Below are 23,242 nucleotides of genomic sequence, written 5' to 3'. Positions count from 1 at the left end.
AAACACATCAGACAGAGTAAGGTTTACAGAGTGCTTCACACAGGCCAGCCACACAGTAGGTACACAAGAAATATGCTTGTTACTACTATCATTTCCATCACTCTCCTCTCAGTGAGCCCTCTAAACATCCCATTAGATAGGGACAAGGATCCCATTTTGCAGGTGAGGACACTGAGGCTCACTGAGGAGCACAGCGGAGTCCATGCAGCCTCAGTCTCACCCCACCATCCCCAACAATGGTGGCGGCAGTGGGGAAGCAGCTTCGTAAATGATAAGAAGGTGCCACACCCACGCCTGAAGGTGTGCACCGGACTATTTATTGAATGAGCCTCCGAGAGCCCACATGCCAGTCAGTGGGGCAGGGGCGGGGCGGAGGAGCTGCACTGACAGATGGAGCAGCAGGGTGGGTGGCACGTGAGGACACACTCTCTCGGGGCATCTCTGTGGGGGCTGGGCTTGGGAGCTGCGAATGAAAGGACAGTGTCTCCAGCGCACAGGCAGGTGTGGGTGCCCCTGTGCCTGAGGATTGATGCTGGGGGGTGGCGCCACTTAGAAGTGGGAAGACCCCCAGGAAGCCGGGAGTGGCTGGGGGCTGGACTCCACTGGGAAGGGTCGTGGTTGTGGCCAGGAGGGGTAGGAAGGCCTGGGCTGAAGGTACGTAGATAAGAGAGTGAGAGAGAGAGAGAAAGTAGAAGAGAGGTTTGGGGTGCGCCAGGGCAAAAAGAGTGTGTTAGCAAACGTGTGCTGGTGTGCATACACACAAAGGCCTGGGGCAAAGTGCTCAGCACCCTGACAGACATGCACATGGTACTTCAGGATGAGCTTGCTGGGGGGCAGGGGCTGGTGTGTCTGGGAGGATGTGCACACATGCTGTGTAGATGGAGGATGGATGGCGTGTCCAGGAGGAGAGAGCATGTTGCAGGCACTGAAGGTGTATGTGGAAGAAGCACAGGTGTGCATGCGATGGCTGTGAGCCTGGGAGGTGAGTGGTTGGATGGAGGCTGGCAGTGCCCTCACCCTTGGATGCTCGTAGGGGCTGTGTATGTGTGTTGTGTACATGACAGCAAGGCTCCTGGGGGAGGTCTCAAGGAGGCAAGCACGAGGTGGCAGCCTCTCTGGGTGGGAAGTGTGGGCGGTATGCTGCCGGGAGGTGTATTGTGTACGCAGGTGTGTGTGCCTGTGTAGGTGTGTGTCTGGGTGGGTGCCACCAAGCATGTGTATCAGTGTCAAGAGTGTCTGTGTCACCGGCAAGGGCAGGCAGGAGGGAGCAGCTGGACCTGGGTAGTGACTGAGCCTGGAAGGAAAGATCTGTCCCCACCAGCCACTGGATCACCCAGCCCCTCCTCTCAGAACTCTACTGTCATATGGATTCAGCCCAGGCCAAGACGCCAGGAGCGGCCCGGGCTCTTGGAAAGAATTGCCCAGCAGCCATGGCTGGTTGGTCCGTCCCGCCCACCCCTGTGGATCTGAGGGCAGGATGGGTCTGAGAACACTTCCTCTAGCATGAATGAAGAGCCCTCCCAGCCAAACCCTTCTCCCCTGTCTCCTGAAAGATCCAGCCACGCCTCAGATGCCAGCATTCCTGGAGCCATCCCTGGAAGCAGGAGGAGCTAGGGACCGAGGGGCTGAAGCACCCACAAAATAGAAGGCCCCACAGTTTGCAGATCGCAGACCTCCTTCCCCTTCTTCTTTTTCCCTTCTTTCTTTCTCCTTCTCTGGCAGAAGAGAGAAAGTAAGACCCTAATGTCCACCCTCCCCCAAAACGAACACCCAGACACTGGGAAGGTGGACAAGAAGGAAGGATAAGAATGAATGGAAGAGGAGAGAAGCCCACCCCCAATACATTCAAAAACAGGGGTGTCTGGAAGCCCCAGGGCAGCCAAGGGATTGGGGACCCAAGACGCACCCCCTAAAAATCTATTTCATTATTCCAGCTGGACAGCCTCCTCTTTTGCCTCCAGACACCAAGAAAAAGCCCCCTCCTAGCCCTTGCTAGCTCAATGAGGCATCAAATGCCCTCTCCCAAGACCCAGGAGGGGGGTGAGAGTAAAGGAGACAACAGCACCCCAAAGCCAATTGTGCCCCCAAGAGCCCATCAAGGGTTCAAGGGCTCATACCCCAACCCAAAGACCCCAGGGAAGACTGCTGCTTCAGCTGGGGGAAGAGGCTGGGACATGAAAAATGACCCTCTCCTCTTTAGGGGTGGGGGAGCAAGCCCAGGGCCCTGCAGCTTCCTCTCCCCCTGTAGCACTCTGACCAGAACCCTGTCACCACCCCCAGGGCATTCCCACCCCAGCAAAGCCCCCTCCTACTGATTTCCCAGTCTCCCTCTCTTATCACCCCCAGCCTTCCCCCGCAAGCTTCCGCTCCTCTCCCTCAGACCCTATCTTTCTCAGCTCTCCACCAGCACAGACCCATCTCTGCCTGGAGCACCTTGGCACAGTCCCCTCTGCTCTCTCCCAATAACCTCTTCTCCCCTTGGCTCCCATCCCCCAGGAAAGCCTGGTCCTCAGTGGGTCCCCCCAGAACGAAGCCCTTGGCCTGGCCCCTCTCCTTCCCTCTCCACTTCTCTTCTCTCTCCTCTCCAGCCCCCTCTCCTCTCCTCCCACGAAGCCCAGTTCCTCGCTGGTTTCTACCCTGCAGACCCTCCAGAACACAAGAGCTCCTCTGGCCCGGCGCTGCTTCCAGCCTCTGGGGCTAGCACAGACTGGGGACCCCCCTTTAGAACCCCCTCACAGTCCTCTGGATGCCCCTCCTTCTCTCCCCATCCCTTCCCCCAACGACCCTCCCTCCTACCCCTCTCCATTCTCCCCAGCTCAGGGCCAGTGCCCCTTCCACAGGGAGCCTCCGACCCCCAAGCCCCTAGCGGCTTTCCCTCCTCGCTGTCACCCGGCCAGCCCTCTCAGCGCGGCGCCCCCGCCCCCCAATTCATCTGTCCTGCCTCCCCCGCCCCCTCCGATCCGCTCCCCTCCCCCGATCGGCTCCCGCCCCCCGCCCGTCTCCGCCGCAGCCCCCCCCTCCTGTACCTGGTTCTCGGGGCGTCAGGAGCTGGAGGGTGGGTAGCAGAGCCACAGGGCCGCCCCGTCTCCGGCGGGTGGCAGAGCCGGGGTTAGCGGTGTCTGCCGCCTCGCGCTTCTCTCACTCCCCGCCGCGTCCCCGCCCGCCCGCCCCGCCGCGGTGCCTCTCCGAGGAGGATGCTCCGCGAGTCAGGGCGGCTGCTCCCGCCGCCGCATCCCTGCAACACCGACTGACGGCAGCATCAGCACCAGTGCCCGCCCCCGAGACGCGCGCATTGGGCCACGCTGCGCTGACGGACGAGCAGTGCAGCCAATGCAAGGGCTCACAAGCCGCCAGTCCGGCAGCTCCACAGCCCCACTCCCTCCCCTGCGCGGGACCCAGGAGTCCTGGACCCGCGGCACCCGCGCTCCTCCCAGCCTCTCGAGGTTCTCGGGCGCCTGGGCCCCCAACCAGGCGGACCCCCAACCCGGCATCAGTGTCTTTTCTGGGAAGACAGGCACCCTCGCCTCTCGCCCATTGGGTCGGGGCCTTGGGTCCCGCACCCTCCCCCCACGGCCAGCGGGTCTGCTGCGCGCAGGGGCTGGGACGAGCCGAAGGAGAGACCCCCTACTCGGGGTGCCGCGGGAGCCAGGCTAGTGCGGGGCCTGGGCCGCAGCGCCCTCTGCTGGCTACGCCCAGGGGCGGGCCCGGGCTGCGAGGAGCCTAGAGAAGGGGAAGCCGGTGGGTCCTTGGTTGCTGGGGGTTTTTTCCAGCCGGTAGCCTGGCCCCCGCCTCCCACCGTCCGGATGGCCCCTGGCTTGGAGTCCCCAGAACTTAAGAGGGAGGGGCCTTGCTGGGATAAAGACGGAGGCAGTGGGGGAAGGAAAGGCAGAGATGGGGTCGGGGTAGACCTAGGAATTTGGGGTTTCCCAGTCCTGCCTCATGGGAATCCCAGAGTTTGAGGCCAGACTCCCAATTCTGCCTGGAGCAGCCCTGGGCAGGGGTAAGAGTAGGTGTGGGGGCGGGCTTGCGGCTGCACATGCCTGGTGACTGAGGGCACTTGGCAGCAGCCACCGAGTTTCAGAGTTAGAGTGGTGCTGGGGAGCACAGGTCTTTCCTGTAAGAGCACATGCATCGCTGTGCATGTGTATGAGTATGGAGGGCCGGGGGGACACCCTTCACTCACTCTGCCAATAAATGGTGCACCTGATACCTAGTGTATGTACCCCAAGGTTGGTCATTGGGCTGCTGAATGAGGCAGTGAGTGTGTGTGTGTGTATCACACGCACGTGCCAGACCATTCTGCCAGCTCACTCCAGGACCCTGATTTCTGTTGCAGCGTCTGTGATCTGCACAGCTGGTGGTAGTTGGCACTTCCTTAGCCAGAGCAACGTGCAAGAACACTCACATTCAACACCAATGCATCCACATCGGGGAGCTCACAGCCATGTACACCTATCTGTGAACACTGGGCATTCCCAGAGACACACAAGAACACCTGCAGAAATGCCCTGCCATGGTCATGCACCCACAGGAAGCAATACTGCCCGAGAACACACACACTTGTGCACACAGGCACCTACACAGGCAAATGCATGCCCCGAACAGGTGCACCCAGGGGACCTCCCCACAGTCATCCTGCACAGAGTGGTCAATTACCGAGTGGATTCATGTGGACACCAACCCCTCCGCAGAGGGAACTTCCTTCCCCAACTTGTGAAGGGGTAAGAGGGGGACCCAGGCTGCAAGAAGTGCTTCCTAGGAGTCAAAAAGGGTGATCCCTGAGCCAGGTCCCAGGCTTAGGGCCCACTCTGACCTTGCAGAGACCCTCAGAGCATCCCCACGAAGGCCACTGAAGGAGCCACAGAATGGAACTGCTGAGTCAGGGCCTATGGATGCGAAATCACCTCTCTGACCCCACAGCCCACTTTCCTGCCCCTCCTCTACTGTTCCTCTTCCTGCAGCCTACACACACACACACACACACACACACACACACACACACACACACACAATCTTGTCCACCCAGGCAGCAGGACATAGACAGACAGGTGCAATGGCTCACAGAGACAGACTCAGACCCTTACAGAGGAGGCTGGGCAGGGAGGGAGGTAAGGATGAGCACTTGTCTCCTGTCCCCACCCCCAGCTTTGCCCATCAAGGGCAGAAAAGGTCACCAGGCAGCTGCTGCACCTCCCTGCCCCTCCTGCCTACAGGGACATGTCTCCATCTCTCTGCAAGGTCCAAGGTTCAGACCACCTAAGCATTTGGGACCTGCCACTTCAAGACACACCCCACACACACACACACACACACACCACACACAGGCACCCACTCAATGTGGACACTTGAGTGATGTGCTGAGCACATGCCCTTCTCCCATGTGCACGGGCCAGTGGGGACACATGGGGGAGGGGAACACAGCAAATACAGTACGCATGTCCATGCACACGCATGCACACGGGCACATACAACTCGAAGCCCAGACTCCAAATTCAGACACATGCAACCATGAAAAGACAGGTACACATCACATCCCAGGTGGGGCAGACCTGGACATACATGTGCATACACACACACACACACACACACACACACACCCAGGAAGAGGCCAGACTGGAACTGGAGGGCAGTGAGGAGAGGAGCCGGCTGGGCTGCAGGGATGGAGGCAGTGCAGGAGGCAGGCGGCACAGGAGCAAGCTGCTCTTCACAACACAATCGCCGTCTGTTGTTATAGCAACTCAGCCCCCAAATCGTGAAACGGATATTACAGCCTCAATAGGGGGAAGGGCGGAAGGGGCTGAGGACAGAAGGAGGGGCGGGGGGCACCCAATGCAGAGACAGGGCTGGGGGGCCCAACGTGGGCTAGGCCTTCAGGAGAGAGATGACTGGGAAGAAGGGAGTGGCCCAAAATAAAGAATTGGCCAGGGGGAGTGGGGCCTCACAGCAGGGATGGATGTGATGTGGGGAAACCCTGGAGTTGGGGGGCCAGGGCACTCATGGGGGAACTGAGGCCACTGACAGGCCCGAAGATACTGTGCTTTGGAGTTAAAGGCGCTCAGGTCTCCACCCCCAGTACAATCCCACAGCTGCTGCAGGACACCTCCCAGTTCGGGGGACTGGGGAGGTAGCTCCCATTGTCAGGACTGCTGTCTGGAGTCTCCTGACCCAAGGGGCACCCCGGCCCAGGTGCAGAACCTTTAGTAAACTGCCAGACCAGCCTCAGAAGTAGCCTTAGCCTTCTTCAGATAGCAGTGACCCCCCCCCAAAACCTCTGTGCTGCAGGCTCAGGAGGGAAGAGCTGGGTTGGGAGAGGCCGCCACCGGAGGCTGACAGCAGGATCAATATGCATTTCCTCTGGAAGTCACTGTCCTTCCGGCTGGCAGCAGCACCAGGCCAGGAGCCTGCAAGACCGAGGAGTGCAGCCCCCGCCCTGAGGCACAAGCCCAGCAGGGCCCTAGGACTGCCCAGGGCCCTCCCTCCCTTCCCTCACAGGCAGCAACTCTGCACTGCCCCTTTTCTGCCCACGATTCCTGCAGTGAGGGCCCTGTTGCTGGAAGTGTCCAAGCAGGGTCTAAAAGGCCCCCTGTCCAGCAAGAGAATTTTGGCCGTGGGCTGAAGCCTTCGGGTATGCATGACCACTGGGCCCTGCAATTCAGGTGCAAAGACCTACTAGTTTATAATGTTAGATGTCCAAGAACCAGCCTCCTCAAGATCCTAGACCCTCCCCAAGATTCTGTTCCAAGGTTTTCTGCTTCTAAGATTCTTTCCTCCAAGATTCCAGACATATGAGATTCTAGACCTCCCAAGTTTCTCTGACTACAAAGTTCTAGCTCCCAAGATTATCATCCTGTAAAGTACAGCACCCCCCACCCCCGCCCCGGGATTCTAGGCACTGATGGTGGAGGTTAATTACACGGGCCTTTTTATTCCATCTGGAAAATACAAATATTCACATGAGTCTGTACAACCTTAGGGACGCCAGCCCTGGCCCTGCCCTCAGCTGCATGCTACCCTCAGATCCCACCCCCAGCCCCAGCCTCCTGCCCCAACACCCCCAGGCTCCCTGCTCTGGTTGAAGTCTTTTCTCTCAGGCAGGAATGAGTCCTTGATCCAATCACAGCTGGGAAGAGAAAAACAGGTTGTGAGGAAGACGCCCCCCCAACAACAAGGTAGAAGCCCACCTGGCTTGGGCCATTTGGATAGAGCACCCATTTCCCTGCTACTCCCCACCCCCACCCCGGCCCTCAGTGGGGAGTTCTGGTGCCAGCTGTGGGAGGACTCACCATCTATTACAAGTGGATGTCAAACACCCCGTCCTCCACTGTCTGTACTTCCTCCTCACGGATCTCTGCTGGGAGGGGGATTGCTGCAGAATACATTCCCAGGTCCCAGGGACTTCGGCAACCCTTTCACTCTCCACAGAGGCATCTACATCATGCCAGTAGCAGACCCATCCACCAAAAATCAATTCCCTGCATGACCTAACGGCCCAATTTTTTTTTTTTTTTTTTTTTTGAGATAGAGTCTTGATCTTGTCGCACAGGCTGGAGTGCAGTGGTGTGATCTCGGCTCACTGCAACCTCCACCTCCCAGGTTCAAGCGATCTCCTTTGTATTTTTAGAAGAGACAAGGTTTTGCTATGTTGGCCAGGCTGGTCTCAAACTCCTGACCTCAGGTGATCCACCCGCCTCTGCCTCCCAAAGTGCTGGATTACAGGCGTGAGCCACCGCACCCAGCCTCAGCCCAGTTTTTGAGGCTTTTTTTTCTATGTTTTTGTTTTGCCACAGCTTTTTCACAACCACAGATTTGTCAGCACTGTTTGCTTAAATGTCAATTTTGTGTGTATTTTACATTTTAGACCCCAGCACTTCTGGAAGGCTCAATGCAAATTGATTTATCTTTTCTATTTTTGAGGATGTATGCCCTGTGCCTGCCTCTGTTTTTTGAGAACTTATGCCAACCCAAACGGTTGTGGTTAACTACCTTAGACCCTAGTTTAACATAAGTTGTTCAGAGTGTTCTCAGCAAAATAATCATTTGGCTAATTGTCATTCAGCAAACTGACCTAAAACCACCAAAGACCCCAAGAGAGCTGCCAGGGCATTATCAGGGCAAGGGATCTTTTCTCAGAAGAGCCTCCAGAGCAGTGGAAAAAGGGAAAGGCAAGCCAATGGCTCACATAACACCTTCTCCAATCCTTCGTTAATCTCACCAACAAAATAAGGCTGTAACTGGAGTCTTGAAGCCTCTTTCACTTTTATACCTCTTTTTTAGGGTCTTGGCTGGGCGCGGTGGCTCACGCCTGTAATCTCAACACTTTGGGAGGCTGAGATGGGTGGATCATCTGAGGTCAGGAGTTGGAGACCAGCCTAATCAACATGGTGAAACCCCATCTCAAAAAAAAAAAATTAGGGTCTCTCACCTCAGCCTGGAAGATCCAGGGCTCCCTGGCCACTTTCTGGCACCCTTACCTGTCCCTTCTTTATTGTCCCACCACAAAAAGAGAATTATACACTTTGGAATGGCTTCCATCCTGCATAAGTTAATACTCTGCCACAATGGCCCTGCATCCCTCCCTCCACAGGACACAGATGACTCCCTCTTACCTGGAGGCCTGGAGCCTCGCCTGCCAGGGCGGGGCAGGGAGAAGCTGAAGGCGCGATGATGGTGGCTGTGTGTGGGTGAGGGTGAGGGTGCAGACCCCTCCAGGCTCACGCTCTGGGCCCTGCGCCGACACTCCACTGACAGGCGATCCTTGCACTGCTTGTGGCAGTTCACACCACAGGCTGGGGGAGGGCAAATGGAGAGCCCAGTCAGGGCCATTGGTCAGAAAACCCTCCATCCCATCCCGTAGGCTTGCACCCCTCCCCAGGGACCTTTGTTCCTGAGCAGCTGCCCCACCAGAATAAGAGTCTCCTTCCAAAGTGTTCTCATTCTCGTAATTGTCAGTCTATGCCCTCTCCCATTCCACGTTCTCTCTTCCTGGGCAGCTGCCTCACCAAAATAAATGGCCTCTTAAAGGCCACTCCCTTCACATCAATCATCTTGCACCTCTGATTTTGTGGAGTTTTTGTTCTGTTTTTGTTTGTTTGTTTGTTTTGAGACAAAGTCTCACTCTTGTCCCCCAGGCTGGAGTGCAATGGTGCGATCTCAGCTCACTGCAACCTCTGCCTCCTGGGTTCAAGCAATTCTCCTGCCTCAGCCTCCCAAGTAGCTGGGATTACAGGCGCCTACCACCACATCCGGCTAATTTTTGTATTTTTAGTAGAGATGGGGTTTCACCATGTTGGCCAGGCTGGTCTCAAACTCCTGACCTCAGATGATCGCCCACCTCGGCCTCCCAAAGTGCTGGGATTACAGGCATGAGCCACCACGTGCCTCTGATTTTAAGGTATTTCACTCCTAAGCAATCGCCCCATCAAAATAGTAACTCTCCCAAAAAAAACACAAAACCCTGCCCAGCAGCCCTGCCAGTCATTCCATCTCACCTCGGCATTTGAGGCCCTGCTTGTAGATGCCCAGGATCTGCAATAGAGGAGGGGCCATGGTGGGAGGACGGATTTAGAGGTGACTCTACTTCTTCCTTCTTGAGGGTGGGACTGGGGCTTTAGAGCCCGCCTCAGGGCCAGGGGCAGAACAGCAGGAGGAGAGGGAGATGGAATTAACCACGTTTGCCTGGGTTGAGAAAGGCTCCCGCAGAGGCGGAGCTAGAAGGGAGGGCGGGGCCGGGGCTGCAGGGGCGTGGCTTGGGCAGTGAGCCGGGAAAGGGGCGCTCACCAGGGCTTTGCAGTGGCGGCAGGCGACTGGGCGCAAGGAGTTGCTCTCCTGGAAGTTGTGTACGAAGCCCATGCGGCCCCCCAGCACAGAGCTGGAGCGCAGGAAATAGGAGACCATCTCCTCCCTGCTGATGCAGCCATCCCTGTGGAGGGTTGTGGGGGGCGCATCAGATTGGGTCCTCCCCAGGACAACCCACCGCTGGCCTAACCCATCCCACTGGGAAACCCCCTCCCAAATCAAAGGTCCTCATGGAACTCCTGATTTTGGACTCCTGGGGCAGAGTACCAGGACTAGCCCAAGGGCATTCCTGGACTAGGGGTCAAGCAGATGTGGGAACTGCCCCTAACCAGTGTGTGGTCTTGGACCAGTCAGTCCCTTTTCCTTCCCAGAAGAGTGGCCTACCCTGCCCACTTCACGCTTGGTATGTAAACTAAAAGGACTGTGTACTTTCCATGGAACCATCATCAGTCTCGGGCTCCCGAAGTGTACTGTGCAACACCAGCCGGGAGCCCTAAGCTCTAACAAGTTCTGGAACCAGGAGAGATTGGGAGAACGCGCATCCCTTTCACTCTTGCATCATCGTGCTGGAAAGAGCCCTGTAAATCCAGGGTTTCCCACATAGCCCAGGGCTTTCCGCAGAAGCCCCTCTTCACCTATAAATACATTTTAGGGAAAGAATGAGCATGTGTTCTAGACACAGACCTTGGTTCAAATCACAGCTCTGCTTCCGTGCCTCTTGACCCGCAGCTGGGTCATCTCCCTATGCCTCTGTTTCCTTATCTATGAATGGACGTAATGATCATTCCTACGTTTCATAGGATTTTTGTGAGGATTAAATTAGATAATGCATGTCAAGTGCTTACAACAGTGTCTGCACAGACAGCAAGGTCCTCAGCCACCAGGTGCTATTTCCCATCGACTGGCCCTCGTTTGACACTGCCACCTGCTGTATGAGGGGGCTTATAATGTGTAATCCAGGTGGTCCTCCAAATCAAGGCAGCATTGGGATAACTGGCCATTTAGAAAAAAATATAGGGTGGGGCACGGTGGCTCACGCCTGTAATCTCAGCACTTCAGGAGATCAAGGTGGACCAATCACGAGGTCAGGAGTTTGAGACCAGCCTGGACAATATGGTGAAATCCCATCTCTACTAAAAAAAAAAAAAATTAGCTGGGCATGATGGCAGGCTCCTGTAATCCCAGCTACTCAGGAGGCTGAGGCAGGAGAATGGTTGAACTCAGGAAGTGGAGCTTACACTGAGCCAGATCTCACTACTATACTCCAGCCTGGGCCACAGAGCAAGAAGAGAAAAAAAAAAACGAAAAATATATAAGCCTACATTCTTCCTTCACACTGTGCATGAAAACTAAATTCTCACTGGACTTTATACAAATACTCATGTAAAAAATAAAATTACAAAATTATCTGAAAAGATATAAGACAGGCTGGCCACAGTGGCTCACACCTGTAATCCCAGCATTTTGGGAGGCCAAGGCAGTCAGATCACGGGTCAGGAGTTTGAGACCAGTCTGGCCGACATGGCAAAACCCCATCTCTACTAAAAATACAAAAATTAGCCAGGCGTGGTGACACGTGCCTATAATCCAGCTACTTGTGAGTCTGAGGCACGAGAATTGCTTGAACCTGAGAGGTGGAGGTTGTTACGAGCCAAGATCATGCCACTGCACTCCAGTCTGGGTGACACAGTGAGAGACCCTGTCTCAAAAAAAAAAAAAAAAGAAAAGAAAAGATATAAGATAATAATTGTATAATCTTGAAGAGCTGAGGGCCTTTCTACACAGAACACAAATCTGAGAAGCCATAAAGGAAAAGACTGACATATTGAGCACACAAAAGTTTTTCAATTTTATGTGGAAAAAGACAACATAAATGACAGACAGGGAGAAAATATTTGCAAACACATTCAACAGCAAAGGGTTAACATCCATTAACAGAGATTCTAAAAATCAATGAGAAAAAGACCAACAAACCCAGTGGAATAATGGACAAGGAATCTGAACGGGCAATTGACAGAAGAAATAAATGGCCAATAAACATATGAAAAGATACCCTACCCCCATTAGTATTAAAGAAATGCAAATTTAACCAAGATACCATTTGCCAGGGAGACTGGCAAAATTGTGAAGCTTTTTATAGCATCCACTGTTGGCGAGGAAGTTGGGAAGCAGGCGCTTGTACGCTGCTGATGGGGGTGCAAACTGGTACAACCTTGTCTGAGGTCAGTTTGGCAGTCTCTCTCCTAATTTAGAATGTGCATATCTTTTGATCCAATTATCCCACTTCTAGGAATTTCTCATACAGAAATACTGGCCTGAGTGGGTCAGTAAAAGGACGTTCACGGCAGCCTGGCGTATAATCGTAGTGAAAAGCTGGAAGAGTCTGCATGTGCATCGGCAGGAGGATGGTTAGGTCAGTGATGGTCTAGCCACACAGTGGAATACTCTGCAGCTGTTCTAATGAATGAGGTAGTTCTACATTAATCCACATGGAAAAATGTCTGTGATCAAGGGTTAAGTGGAAAACAAGAACGAAGAAAAAAAAAAAAAAGTCATGTAGTTCTGTCAAGATGGTTTTTAGGCTGGGCGTGGTGGCTCATGCCTCTAATCCCAGCACTTTGGGAGGCAGAGGTGGATGGGTCACCTGAGGTGAGGTCAGGAGTTCGAGACCAGCCTGGTCAACATGGTGAAATCCCACCTATACTAAAAATATAAAAATTAGCTGGGCGTGGTGGTGCATGCCTATAATCTCAGCTACTCGCAAGGCTGAGGCATGAGAATTGCTTGAATCTGGGAGGCGGTGGTTGCAGTGAGTCAAGATAATGCCACTGTACTTCAGCCTGAGCAACAGAGTGAGACTCTGTCTAAAAAAAAAAAAAAAAAAGATGGCAATTTAAAAAAAAGAAAAGAAAAAAGAAAACCCCACTGCTACAAGTACCTAGAAACTGGTTAAAGATATATCAACAAAAGGCCGGGCGTGGTAGCTCACGCCTGTAATCCCAGTACTTTGGGAGGCCGAGACAGGTGGATCACCTGAGGTCAGGAGATCAAGACCAGCCTGGCCAACATGGTGGAAACCTGTCCCTACTGAAAATACAAAAATTAGCCAGGCATACTTGGGGGCGCCTGTAATCCCAGCTACTCAGGAGGCTGAGGCAGGAGAATTGCTTGTACCCAGGAGGTGGAGGTTGCGATGAGCCACGATCACACCATTACACTCCAGCCTGGGCAACAAGGGCAAAACTCCATCTCAAAAAAAAAAAAAAAAGATATATCAACGATTGCTATAAATGCATAGGTAATTTTATAAGAAAGAAATGAAAACTCCCACATTCCAGAAACAAAGAGGGAGCTTTACAATGAAGCAGTGAGCAGGGACTGGTCCTGGGGGCGGGTGTTGGTCTCCCTCCTGCCGAACCAGTGCCAGGTTTTGACACCCAACCAGGGCTTCCCCCTCACCAACACACACACACACACATACACACACACACACACACACAGGGCCTGGGGCCTGCAGGAGGTGGAGGGTTAAGGCTGAGGTTGCTGCATAAAGCCAAGGCCTCCAAGGTCTCAAAGGGTCATCCTCACTTTTCAGTGGTCTAGATAAAAATCCACCCACCAACCTAGGGAGATAACATGGAACTCAACTACCTCTGCCTAAACTCTAGGAGAAGAAATAAAGCAGCTGTGATAAAAGCCACAAGCAGAACTGGATTTATACTCTAATCCTGTTTGTCCATGAAACAGACACCAAACAAACAAAATCTCTATCAATGTGCACATGCCTGGGAAAAAAGACCCACATGCTGCCAAGCTTAATATTGTTCACAGTGTTTAATCATGGCAACTTCTACCAGTGGAACAGAAAAGAGGGAACTTTCATTTCTTCCTGTTTTTGTTTTTTTGGGTTTTTTGATGGGGTGGTCTCACTCAGCCACCCAGGCTGAAGTGCAGTGGTGTGATCATAGCTCACTGCAGCCTCAACCTCCTGGGCTCAAGGGATCCTCCTGCCTCAGCCTCCTGAGTACAGGCACGCACCACCCATCTCCATGCAGTGAGCTGAGACTGTGCCACTACACTCCAGCCTGAGCGACAGAGTGAGACTCTGTCTCAGAAGTAATAATAATAATAATAATAATAATAATTTTTTTTTTTTTTGGTAGAGACAGAGTCTTCCTATGTTGCTTAGGCTGGGCTTGAACTCCTGGCCTCAATCGATCCTCTGACCTCAGTCTCCCAAAGTGCTAGGATTACAGGCATGAGCCACCATGCCTGGACTCTCACTTCTTACTTTAAACACAGTGTTCACTATAAATTTATTTTACTACCTACATTTTATTTTACCATGGATTTCTGTAATGAGCAAATAAAAAACAACAGATTTTTGAAATACAGGTAACATTAAAAAATAAATAGACCTGAGATGGACTGTAAATTTTGAATGGAGTTTTGTCTGCTTAGCAAAAATAGGGCATGAATATGGCTGCAGGGGGCATGTCTAACCTACTTCAGAGAACCAGCTGTTTTTCCAAATTGTCCACATATGAACTGTTGATAAGCAAGTGGGTGCTGCTAATTACAAACCTTTCTTATCTATTCATTAAAACAAGCTATCAGGAGCTCGACTTGCCCACACTTTTTGACAGCTGTGAGCTCCACAAATAAAACAGCACTTCTATAGCCACAGTCCCCAGGCCGCCAAGACTCAGGTGGAGCCCCCCATTTGTCTGAATTCAGGAGATACCGCTGCGCCTCCACAGCTGGCAGCCTCTCCTCCCCACAAAAGGAAGCACCCCTTCCCACACTGGCAGTTTCCCAGGCCAAGATCATCTGGCTCAGTGGCCTCATCTTGCACACAGGAAACTGCAGCCCAGGTGGAAGCAGGCTGGGCCGCCTCCCTCTGCCCCAGGCCCCCAACCCTCCTCACTGGTTCTGGTCCAGGTCCCCAAAGGCGCTGAGGTAAGGGAAGTTCCCACGGATGATCTGGAACTCTTCCTGTGAGATGTGGCCATCCCCATCGACGTCAAAGTTCCGGAACACAGACTGGGGCACACAGAGGGACACGCAGAGCCAGGAGAGGGGAGAGTAAAGGGGACGTCAGGTCCTGTCCCTTCCCACGTTCCCAGTCCCTGTGATGAGGTGTGTCTCAGAGAGGTCTCTGACACTGCCCCCATTCCATACCCCACCCCCACCCCCACCCTACCCATGGGTGCCTCAGCCCCATGAAGCTGGCCTGCCAGACCCTGTGACTCCTGGGGGCTGACTGCTGGGTCTTGAACAGGACATTCATGCTGGCTCCCAGGGCAGTGCTCCAGCAAACCAGCCTCTCGCCGCCACACTGCTCAGGCTCCTCAGGAGCTCACCTCCACCATCTTCTCGATGTGCTCCACCACGAGGGCCTGATCCAGCTTGGGTTTGGCAGCCGAGGTCCACTCCTCCAGCACCGGGGGCCGCGGTGGCGGGGTGCAGCTTGTGGGGCTGGTTGGCTATGGAAATGGTCAGACCTGAGCTAGGGCCAGAGGCAGAGGGAACCCAGAGCCCAGGGGAACAGAAAGGGGAATCCCTGGGAGAGGGAAGACTGCCCAAGGCCACTGTCCCACACCCAGGATGCCTCCATCCTTCAAGAAGGATTAGTGAGGTGGCTGCTAAGAGCTCTTCTTGTCCTCACATCCTGGGATTCTCAGGAGGGAGAGGCAGAATGGAGAGGAGGGAGTCCCCTCTCACCGAGGACTTGGAGCGTGGCTCCCGCTGCAGGGATAGCTGGTACAGCTCATCCTCCGTCTGATACTGATCCAGAGAAACCTGGGACACACAGGTCTCATCACACCCACTGGCCTCTTCCCGCAGCCACAGAGCCCAGGGCCAAAGTTCCACCTAGAGGCCGCAGCTCAGCCCAGAGCTCGGGTCAGAAGCTAGACTCAGGACAAAGCCTGGCTTAGAACACAGCACACAGCAACCCCGGGCCGTCCCAGCACACAGATCAGACCACAGCGTGGACCCAAACATCGAACACAAATATTGCCAAGATCTCAGCAAAGAAGCCGGTCAGAACCCAGCCACAAGCTCTGATTTCAACCCTGATCCCGTCCAGAGCCCAGAAGCAGCTAAGAATCCACTCCAAACCCTAATACCTAAGCCCCAGCTCAATGTCTAGAACCTCATCTGGATCTAAACCAGAACGTAACTCCCACCCTAGACCCCAAGACCAAGTGCAAAGCCAAGCCCAGAACTTCAATCCAAGCCGGGGCTGTGCTTAGAAACCACCCCCGCCCACAGAACGCAGAGCTTAGCCCAGCCCTAGAACACAACTCAGTGCCAGAACTCAACCCGGGACTCAGGCCCAGCTCAAACTGCCCACAGTCCACATGCCAGCCTGGAGATCAGACCTCAGTCCACAGACCAGAGCCTGAAGCCCTCCTCAGCATCCACTCCAAGCCCCAGAGCCCAGGCCAGACCTCAGTTCCTGGCCAGAACCCAGAGCCCCCAGACCACGCCCACAGCTAGGACCCTCAGGAACTGTCAACCCCTGGTGCCCAGCTCCCCACCTCCCTGCCCCTTGCTCCTCACCGTGAGCAGGCTGAGCAGATCAGGGTTGGCCTGTACTGGTGGCCGAAGGCTGGTCACCATGGCCAGCTCCTCCAGGATGCTAAAGAGCTGCTTCATCTTGGCCCCGTTGAGCCGGGTCCGGGCTGGGTCCAGCCAGTCAGGCAGTGCCAGCTGCAGGGCCACCAGGTCCTTGAGGTGCACACCCAGGATGGGGAAGCGGAAGCCCACACAGGCTGCCAGCCGGCGCCGGTAGTTGCCATAATTGCCTGTCGCCGTCACTAGTTCCGTGAGGCCTTCCCAGAGCTGGGAGACAAAGGGCAGAGGGTCATACCCCCGAACTATCCTCCTCACCTCAGCCTTGGAGTCAGGGTCGGGGACAGGGTCAGGGGCAGGTGAAAGAGTAAAATCCTCCCTTACTATCCCCCAGAACTGGCTCTCTCAGCCCCTGGGGGTTGAATCCACTGCCATGAATTCAAGGCAATACCCACTGCCAAACACACCACACCTCTAAACCAGGTCTGGACGCAGGGTATCATCAACATTTAACAGAAGAAGAAACAGGCTCAGGGAGGCAAGGCAGCACAGGGCAATGACCTGGAAGAAGGTACTCAGCCGCCCTGTCCAAACAGCAAAAACTGGAAAAACCCACTGGGCGCAGTGGCTCACATCTGTAATCCCAGCACTTTGGGAGGCTGAGGCAGGTGGAACACCTGAGGTCAGGAGTTTGAGACCAGCCTGACCAACATGGAGAAACCCTGTCTCTAGTGAAAATACAAAATTAGCTGGGCGTGGTGGCCGACACCTGTAATCCCAGCTACTCAGGAGGCTGAGACAGGAGAATCACTTGAACCCAGGAGGCGGAGGTTGTAGTGAACCAAGATCACACCATTGCACTCCAGCCTGGGCAATAAGAGCAAAACTCCATCTCAAAAAAAAAAAAAATTGGAAAAATCCCAACATTCAACAATAGAATCAATACATAAATTGGGGTAGGCTAGGCGTGGTGGCTCACGCCTGTAATCCCAGCACTTTGGGAGGCTAAAGCGGACTGACTGCTCGAGCTCAGGAGTTCGAGACCAGCCTCGGCAACATGGTGAAACCATGTCTCTATTAAAAATACAAAAAATTAGCCAGACGTGGTGGCGCAAGCCTGTAATCCCTGCTACTCGGGAGGGTGAGGCTCGAGAATCACTTGAACCTGGGAGGTGGAAGCTGCAGTGATCTGAGATCCCACTGCACTCCAGCCTGGGCAACAGAGTGAGACTCTGTCTCAAATAAATAAATAAACAAACTGAGGTAGACTTACGATAAAATATTATATGGCAATGAAACGAGAAAACAAGTGCTCCACATAACAGAATGAAAAGACTCTCAGAACCATGTGGAATGAAAGAAGCAAGACATACAATAACACAAACAACATTCCATTTATAGAAAGTTCAAAACAGACAACAAAAAGCCCACATTGTTTTGGGCCGCATACCTAGGTGGTGAAGCTATAAAGTAAAGCAAGATCGTCATGGCAAAAGTCTCAGGGAGGGAGTTATGCTCTAAGAGTGCTGGGCACTTCGGGCCCTGGTAAGATTCTATTTCCCAACCTGGCAGTAGTTACACAGCGTTTTCTTTACAATTTTTCTTTAAACTATTCATATGGTTTGTTTGTTGGTCTGTTTGAGACGAAGTCTTGCTCTGTCGCCAGGCCAAAGTACAGAGGTGCAATCTTGGCCCACTGCAATCTCTGCCTCTCGGGTTCAAGTGATTCTCCTGCCTCAGCCTCCTCAGTAGCTAGGATTACAGGCACCTGCCAGCACACCCAGCTAATTTTTGTATTTTTAATAGAGACAGGATTTCACTATGTTGGCCAGGATGGTCTCGATCTCTTGACCTTGTGATCTGCCCGCCTCGGCCTCCCAAAGTGCTGGGATTACAGGTGTGAGACACTGCACCCAGCCTATTCGTATGTTTTTATATACTTTTCTTTCTTTTTTTTTTTTTGAGACAGAGTCTCACTCTGTTGGCCAGGCTGGAGTGCAATGGTGCAATCTTGGCTCACTGCAACCTCCACCTCCCGGGTTCAAGCAATTCTCCTCCTGCCTCAGCCTCCCAAGTAGCTGGGATTACAGGCGCACCACCACACCCAGCTAATTTTTGTATTTTAGTAGAGATGGGGTTTCACCATATTGGCCAGGCTGGTCTACAACTCCTGACCTCAAGTGACCCGCCCCCCTCAGCCTCCCAAAGCACTGGGACTACAGGCGTGAGCCACCACACTCGGCCTCATATGTTTTTATAGACTTTTCTATATGTATATTACTCAGTACTTCAAAAATAATAATAAATGAAAGTGAGGGAAAAGTGGCAAGGCGCAATGGCTCACGCCATAATCTCAGCACTTTGGGAGGCTAAGGCAGGTGGATCATTTGAGCCAAGGAGTTCGAGACCAGCCTGGGTATCGTGGCAAAGCCCCATCTCTACAAAAATAATAACAATAATAATATAAAGCCGGGCGCAGTGGCTCACGCCTGTAATCCCAGAACTTTGGGAGGCTGAGGCAGGTGGATCACCTGAGGTCGGGAGTTCGAGACCAGCCTGACTAACATGGAGAAACCCCATCTCTACTAAAAATACAAAATTAACTGGGCATGGTGGTACATGCCTGTAATCCCAGCTACTCAGGAGGCTGAGGCAGGAGAATCACTTGAACCCAGGAGATGGAGGTTGTGGTGAGGTAAGATCAAGCCATTGCACACCAGCCTGGGCAACAAGAGCAAAACTCGCATCTCAGAAAAAATAATAATACAAAAATTAGCCAAGCATGGCAGCATACACCTGTAGTCCCAGCTACTCAGGAGGCTGAGGTGGGAGGATCGACTGAGCTCAGGAGTTCAAGGCTGCAGTGAGCTGTGATTGCACTACTGCACTCCAGTCTGGACAACAGAGAGAGACCCTGTCTAAAAGAAAAAAAAAATTCAAGCTTTGAGGTCCAGGACAACCTGTGAGTCCCCACTCTGCTGCTGCCGTTGTGCGTTTGCACAATGGGAAAAGCACTGAACCCCTCTGAGCCTCCGTTTCCGCATCTGTCAAATGAGGACAGTTGTGTCCAGCCCCAGTGCTGCTGGGTGGACCCAGTGAAGACAGACCTGGGAAGCAGCGGCCCCTCCCCAGTCCCAGGCACCTTGATGGTCTCAGGGCTAACGTGGCTGTGGGTCTCCTTGAGGCGGGAGATGGAGCTGTGGCTCAGGCCCCCGACCACTGCCATCAGCGTGTTGAAGTTCTGCAGCTGCAGCAGCTTCTGGAAGGCGAATGGGGAAGGGAGGCAGGGAGTCACTGAGTGGGCCCAGAATTTGGCCTAGCCTTTCTGGAGAGAAGGCAGTGGCTTAGGGGAAAGGAAGGGTTGGCCCAGCTGGCATGTGGGGAGAGGTTGGGAGACACAGGGAGGGAGGAGCAGGCACCTCCGCCACGTGGACAAAGTGTGTGATGACCAGGGCCCGCTGCGGGGCTGTGGGCTTGCTGAGGATCATGAGCTGCACCCACTGCGAGACGCTGTTGAAGAGGGAGATGAAACGCTCCAGGACGGGGTTGTCCACAGTGCAGCCGTGAGTCACGAAACTGTGATAGTCCTGGAACTGGAGGCAGGAGGAGAGGCCTCAGGCTTTTCCGAGCCTCTCCGCTCGCCAATGGCCACTCCTCACCCTCCAGCTGTCCTTCGGTTACACTGAAACCCCCGATGCACCCTGTGACCCAGCCTACCCCAGGGACCCTGCCCCAGCAAAACCCACACTGGATCCCTGACTCCCACCCTTGGGCCGCACCAGGATCTTGCAGAAGGAGCGATACTCCAAGTAGGTGAGATGCTCCGCCAGCTCCAGGGGCTCCAGGTGGTCAAACAACAGGGACATCTTGCGCTTCTTCTGTCCCATAGGGTTCCGCTGAGTCACCTGCCGCTTCCACTTGTAGGTAGGGCTGCGGGGGCAGGGGGAGTGAGCCCTTTGCTGGACATGTGCATGGCTCGTGACCCCCCGCTCACACAGACACGCCATTCACACTGACTGAGGACCTACACAGTGTGAGGCACTGTCCTAGGCACGAATGTTCCCAGTCCCAGCAACTCCTCCACCTCTCCCCACACCCCGTCATGCACTCAACACACGTTTGTGAACAACGTACTCTGTGCCAGGCACTGTGCTAGGCGCTGGGAATACAGAGATGAGTAAGACAACGGTTCCTGCCCTCGAGGAGCTCACAGTCTACTGAGGGAGACAGACACAGAAACACATGATCACAAAACAGCGTGACACATGTACAGAGGTCTTTGTACAGGAATCTGTACAAAATGCCATGGAGAACAGAGGAGGCAATGACAAATTCTACCCTGGAAGAGCCCTGAACCCTCAGAGCCCATGGAGACTTCATGCCTGAGCTGAGGCTTGGTAACACGGAGGAGGCAGCAAGGGGATGATATGAGCAGAGCACCATGGTGGGAAAGGATGCAGGAGCTCAGGCCACGGGGAGGGGACCCACTGGGCTGCAGGAGGAGGTGTGTGGGAATGGCAGTGGGCAGTGGGAGACGAGGCACAAACACCAAGCTGCCCAGAGGAGGCATACTGAAGGCAATAGGGAGCCATGAAAGGTTTTTAAGAGAGAGAGTGACATGACCCTCACTCATTCACTTCAACAGACATTTATTAAGCGAAGATGGTATAGAATACTGAGTATCCCCCCAGCCCTCTCTGCTCCCCCCACGCACACGCTGTCTATGTCAATGAGGCTGCTGTGCCGACGGTTCCCTTCTTGGTCTAGCAGAGCCTTCAGCTCCTTGATCTGCTCAGCGAGCTCTGGGTTCAAGTCAAACTCCGCTGGGAAGGCAGAGATCCAGTACCTGGAGGAGCGGAGAGTCACCCAAAACAGCCCCTCCCCCATCATCACCCAGCAGGCTGCAGGGCACTATTTTAGACTGTAGTCACCCACGGAAGAAGAGCCTCAAACTATGGTTCCACCTTTTTCCTTCTCCAAGTGTACACGAGACCCTTGAGACAACCACCCGCACTGCACAGAAAAGAAATTAAGGCCCAGACCCAGGAAGGAGTGAGCCTGTGGCAGCCCAGCCCACCCGGACAAGCCAGGGTTCAAACCCACTCCCAGAAGAGCAGCACCCTGCCCCTTCCTTCAGGCCAGCCTGAAGCCAGAGAGAAGGGAGAAAAGGGAGGGGCCAGAGCCCTGGGGAAAGACTCACCTGACCAGGTGGCATGTTTTCACCTGCAGGGAATTGGAGTTGTCCTTCCGGGATTGTTGGTAGGTAAAGGAGAGAGTTAAGGAGGCCGCCTAACTCTAGAAAGGAAGGCCTACGTGGATGGAGGCTGGGGGCGGGGCCTGGTTCTAGGAGTTCTAGGGATGCGGCCTGCTCTCAGGTGGGATGCTGGGGGTGAGGCCTGCGCTCTGGGAGGATTGGAGGTGGGGGTAAAGGATGAGGTGCGGAGGAAGGCTGAGAGCAGAGCCAGGGCTCTGAGAGAGACGCAGGAGGTGGATGGGGCCTGGAGCTGGGGCAGGCCCTAGACTCAGGAGGAGGGCAAGGCCTCGGCTGGGGACGGAGCATGGGGGCAAAGCCCGGTCACCAGGGGCGAGGAGGGGGCAGAGCCTGGACCCTAGCTGGAGGCTGGGGCGACGCCTGAGCTCTGGGATAAGGAGTGGCCTATACTTAGGGACGAGGCTGATTCTGCGCCTTGGCTGGGCAGAGGGGCTGACATGGGCTCCGACGGCGGGCGCCTTGGCAAGGCCGGCGAAGGATATATGTGGAGCAGCTTGGCCGCCAGCTCAGAGGAGGGGATGTACCAGGGGTGCATCATGAGGAACATGCGCACCAGCTGCGGGTCCCGGACCTTCCCGGAGTCATCTGACTCGGAAGGGTCAAAGACAAGAGGCTGAGCTGGGTCCGCAGCGACCAGGCCTCACTCCCACCCCGCAGCCCGCCTGGTGTCAGCCCCTCGGGTGCACGCCCGACCCCGCCCACCTCCTGCTTGCCCAGGTCTCCGAGAGCAGGAGGCAAATCAGACAGGAAAGGTGGGGTGGGCGAGGGATAGGCAGGCTCTGAGGACTGGAGGAGGGGAGCGCCCAAGCTGCCCATCATCCGGAGGGGAACCAGCTGGGGAGGAAGGAGCCTGGGTTCCCCGGGGTCAAGAATCCAGAGGTCATTTCCTGAGGGCTTGGAGGAAGGGGCACCCCTTCACCAGATAAGCCGCCCCCCATTGGCCGGAAACAGCTCCCAAGCCAGAGATAGCAAGTTCCTCCGGATCCCCCGGGAGACCGATAATGCCCCTCATGTGTCAGAGACCGGGACCCGGCCCTCCCTTCGCCTCCCTTCGCCGCCGCTGGGGAAGGCTGGACAAGGGAAACCTCATCTGTGAAGGGCGTGCGTCTCTGCCCTGTGATGCAGAGGAGGCTTTCGTTAGAGACTGCACGCTGAGGAGCTGGGTGGGTCGGGACCAGGGCTGTACCCTGGACGGTGCCTGGGAGGCAGGGACCCAGGCTCAGACTCGGGGCTGGGCTCAGGTCCGTGTGCCCTCCCTAGCTACTCACCGAAGGCTTCGATACACCCGCGGAGCAGCTCCTCCACCGTGCAGCCCTTGTCCAGGTCCAGGGTACCCGCCATGGCCGCTGGCACGGGGTGGCCTGGGCCCAAGCTGCGCTCCCGGAGCCTCCCACCGGGCTCGGACCGAACCCCTGTCCCGGGAGAGGCAGAGCGGGAGTCTGCGGAGGCGCGGGCGGGGGAGCGGCCCGCGGGTAGGAACGGGGTGGGGCAGGCACGCCCCCTGCTGGGCAGGGGCGGAGTTGTCCGCCGCGGCCACTCCCGGGGTTAAACGGTTTGGCCCGGGATGGTGCAACCCTCCAGTTGGGAAACGAACCC

At 54.9% G+C, this 23,242-nt stretch overlaps 1 protein-coding gene across 3 annotated transcripts; it reads right to left on the bottom strand.

The window, feature by feature from the left end:
* Window positions 1-6,899: 6,899 nt before the first annotated feature.
* RASGRP2 (RAS guanyl releasing protein 2) lies at window positions 6,900-23,050 on the bottom strand. 3 transcript variants are annotated; one of them, XM_012463054.2, is made up of 16 exons: window positions 22,915-23,050; window positions 22,129-22,231; window positions 21,575-21,637; window positions 21,089-21,220; window positions 20,154-20,304; window positions 19,794-19,967; window positions 19,517-19,633; window positions 16,363-16,644; window positions 15,520-15,597; window positions 15,159-15,281; window positions 14,723-14,838; window positions 9,778-9,919; window positions 9,489-9,525; window positions 8,607-8,786; window positions 7,284-7,366; window positions 6,900-7,120 (listed from the first exon to the last, which is right to left on the bottom strand). In XM_012463054.2, exons 1-15 carry the CDS (start codon window positions 22,985-22,987, stop codon window positions 7,290-7,292), a joined length of 1,848 nt encoding a protein of 615 aa, XP_012318477.1. In that variant the 5' UTR covers window positions 22,988-23,050; the 3' UTR covers window positions 6,900-7,120; window positions 7,284-7,289. The 3 variants fall into 3 exon arrangements, with proteins under 3 accessions (XP_012318477.1, XP_012318478.1, XP_012318479.1); XM_012463055.2 differs by having other exon boundaries at window positions 7,284-7,351; window positions 22,915-23,049; XM_012463056.2 differs by having other exon boundaries at window positions 7,284-7,348; window positions 22,915-23,049.
* Between the last annotated feature and the right edge of the window lie 192 nt (window positions 23,051-23,242).

Source organism: Aotus nancymaae, unplaced genomic scaffold, assembly GCF_030222135.1.
Source record: "Aotus nancymaae isolate 86718 unplaced genomic scaffold, 86718_ANA_hifiasm-v0.15.2.pri h1tg000059l, whole genome shotgun sequence".
In the NCBI taxonomy this organism is placed as follows: Eukaryota; Metazoa; Chordata; class Mammalia; order Primates; family Aotidae; genus Aotus; species Aotus nancymaae.
Note: the sequence above shows the minus strand (reverse complement) of the source record. Positions and strands in the feature narration are given on the sequence as shown.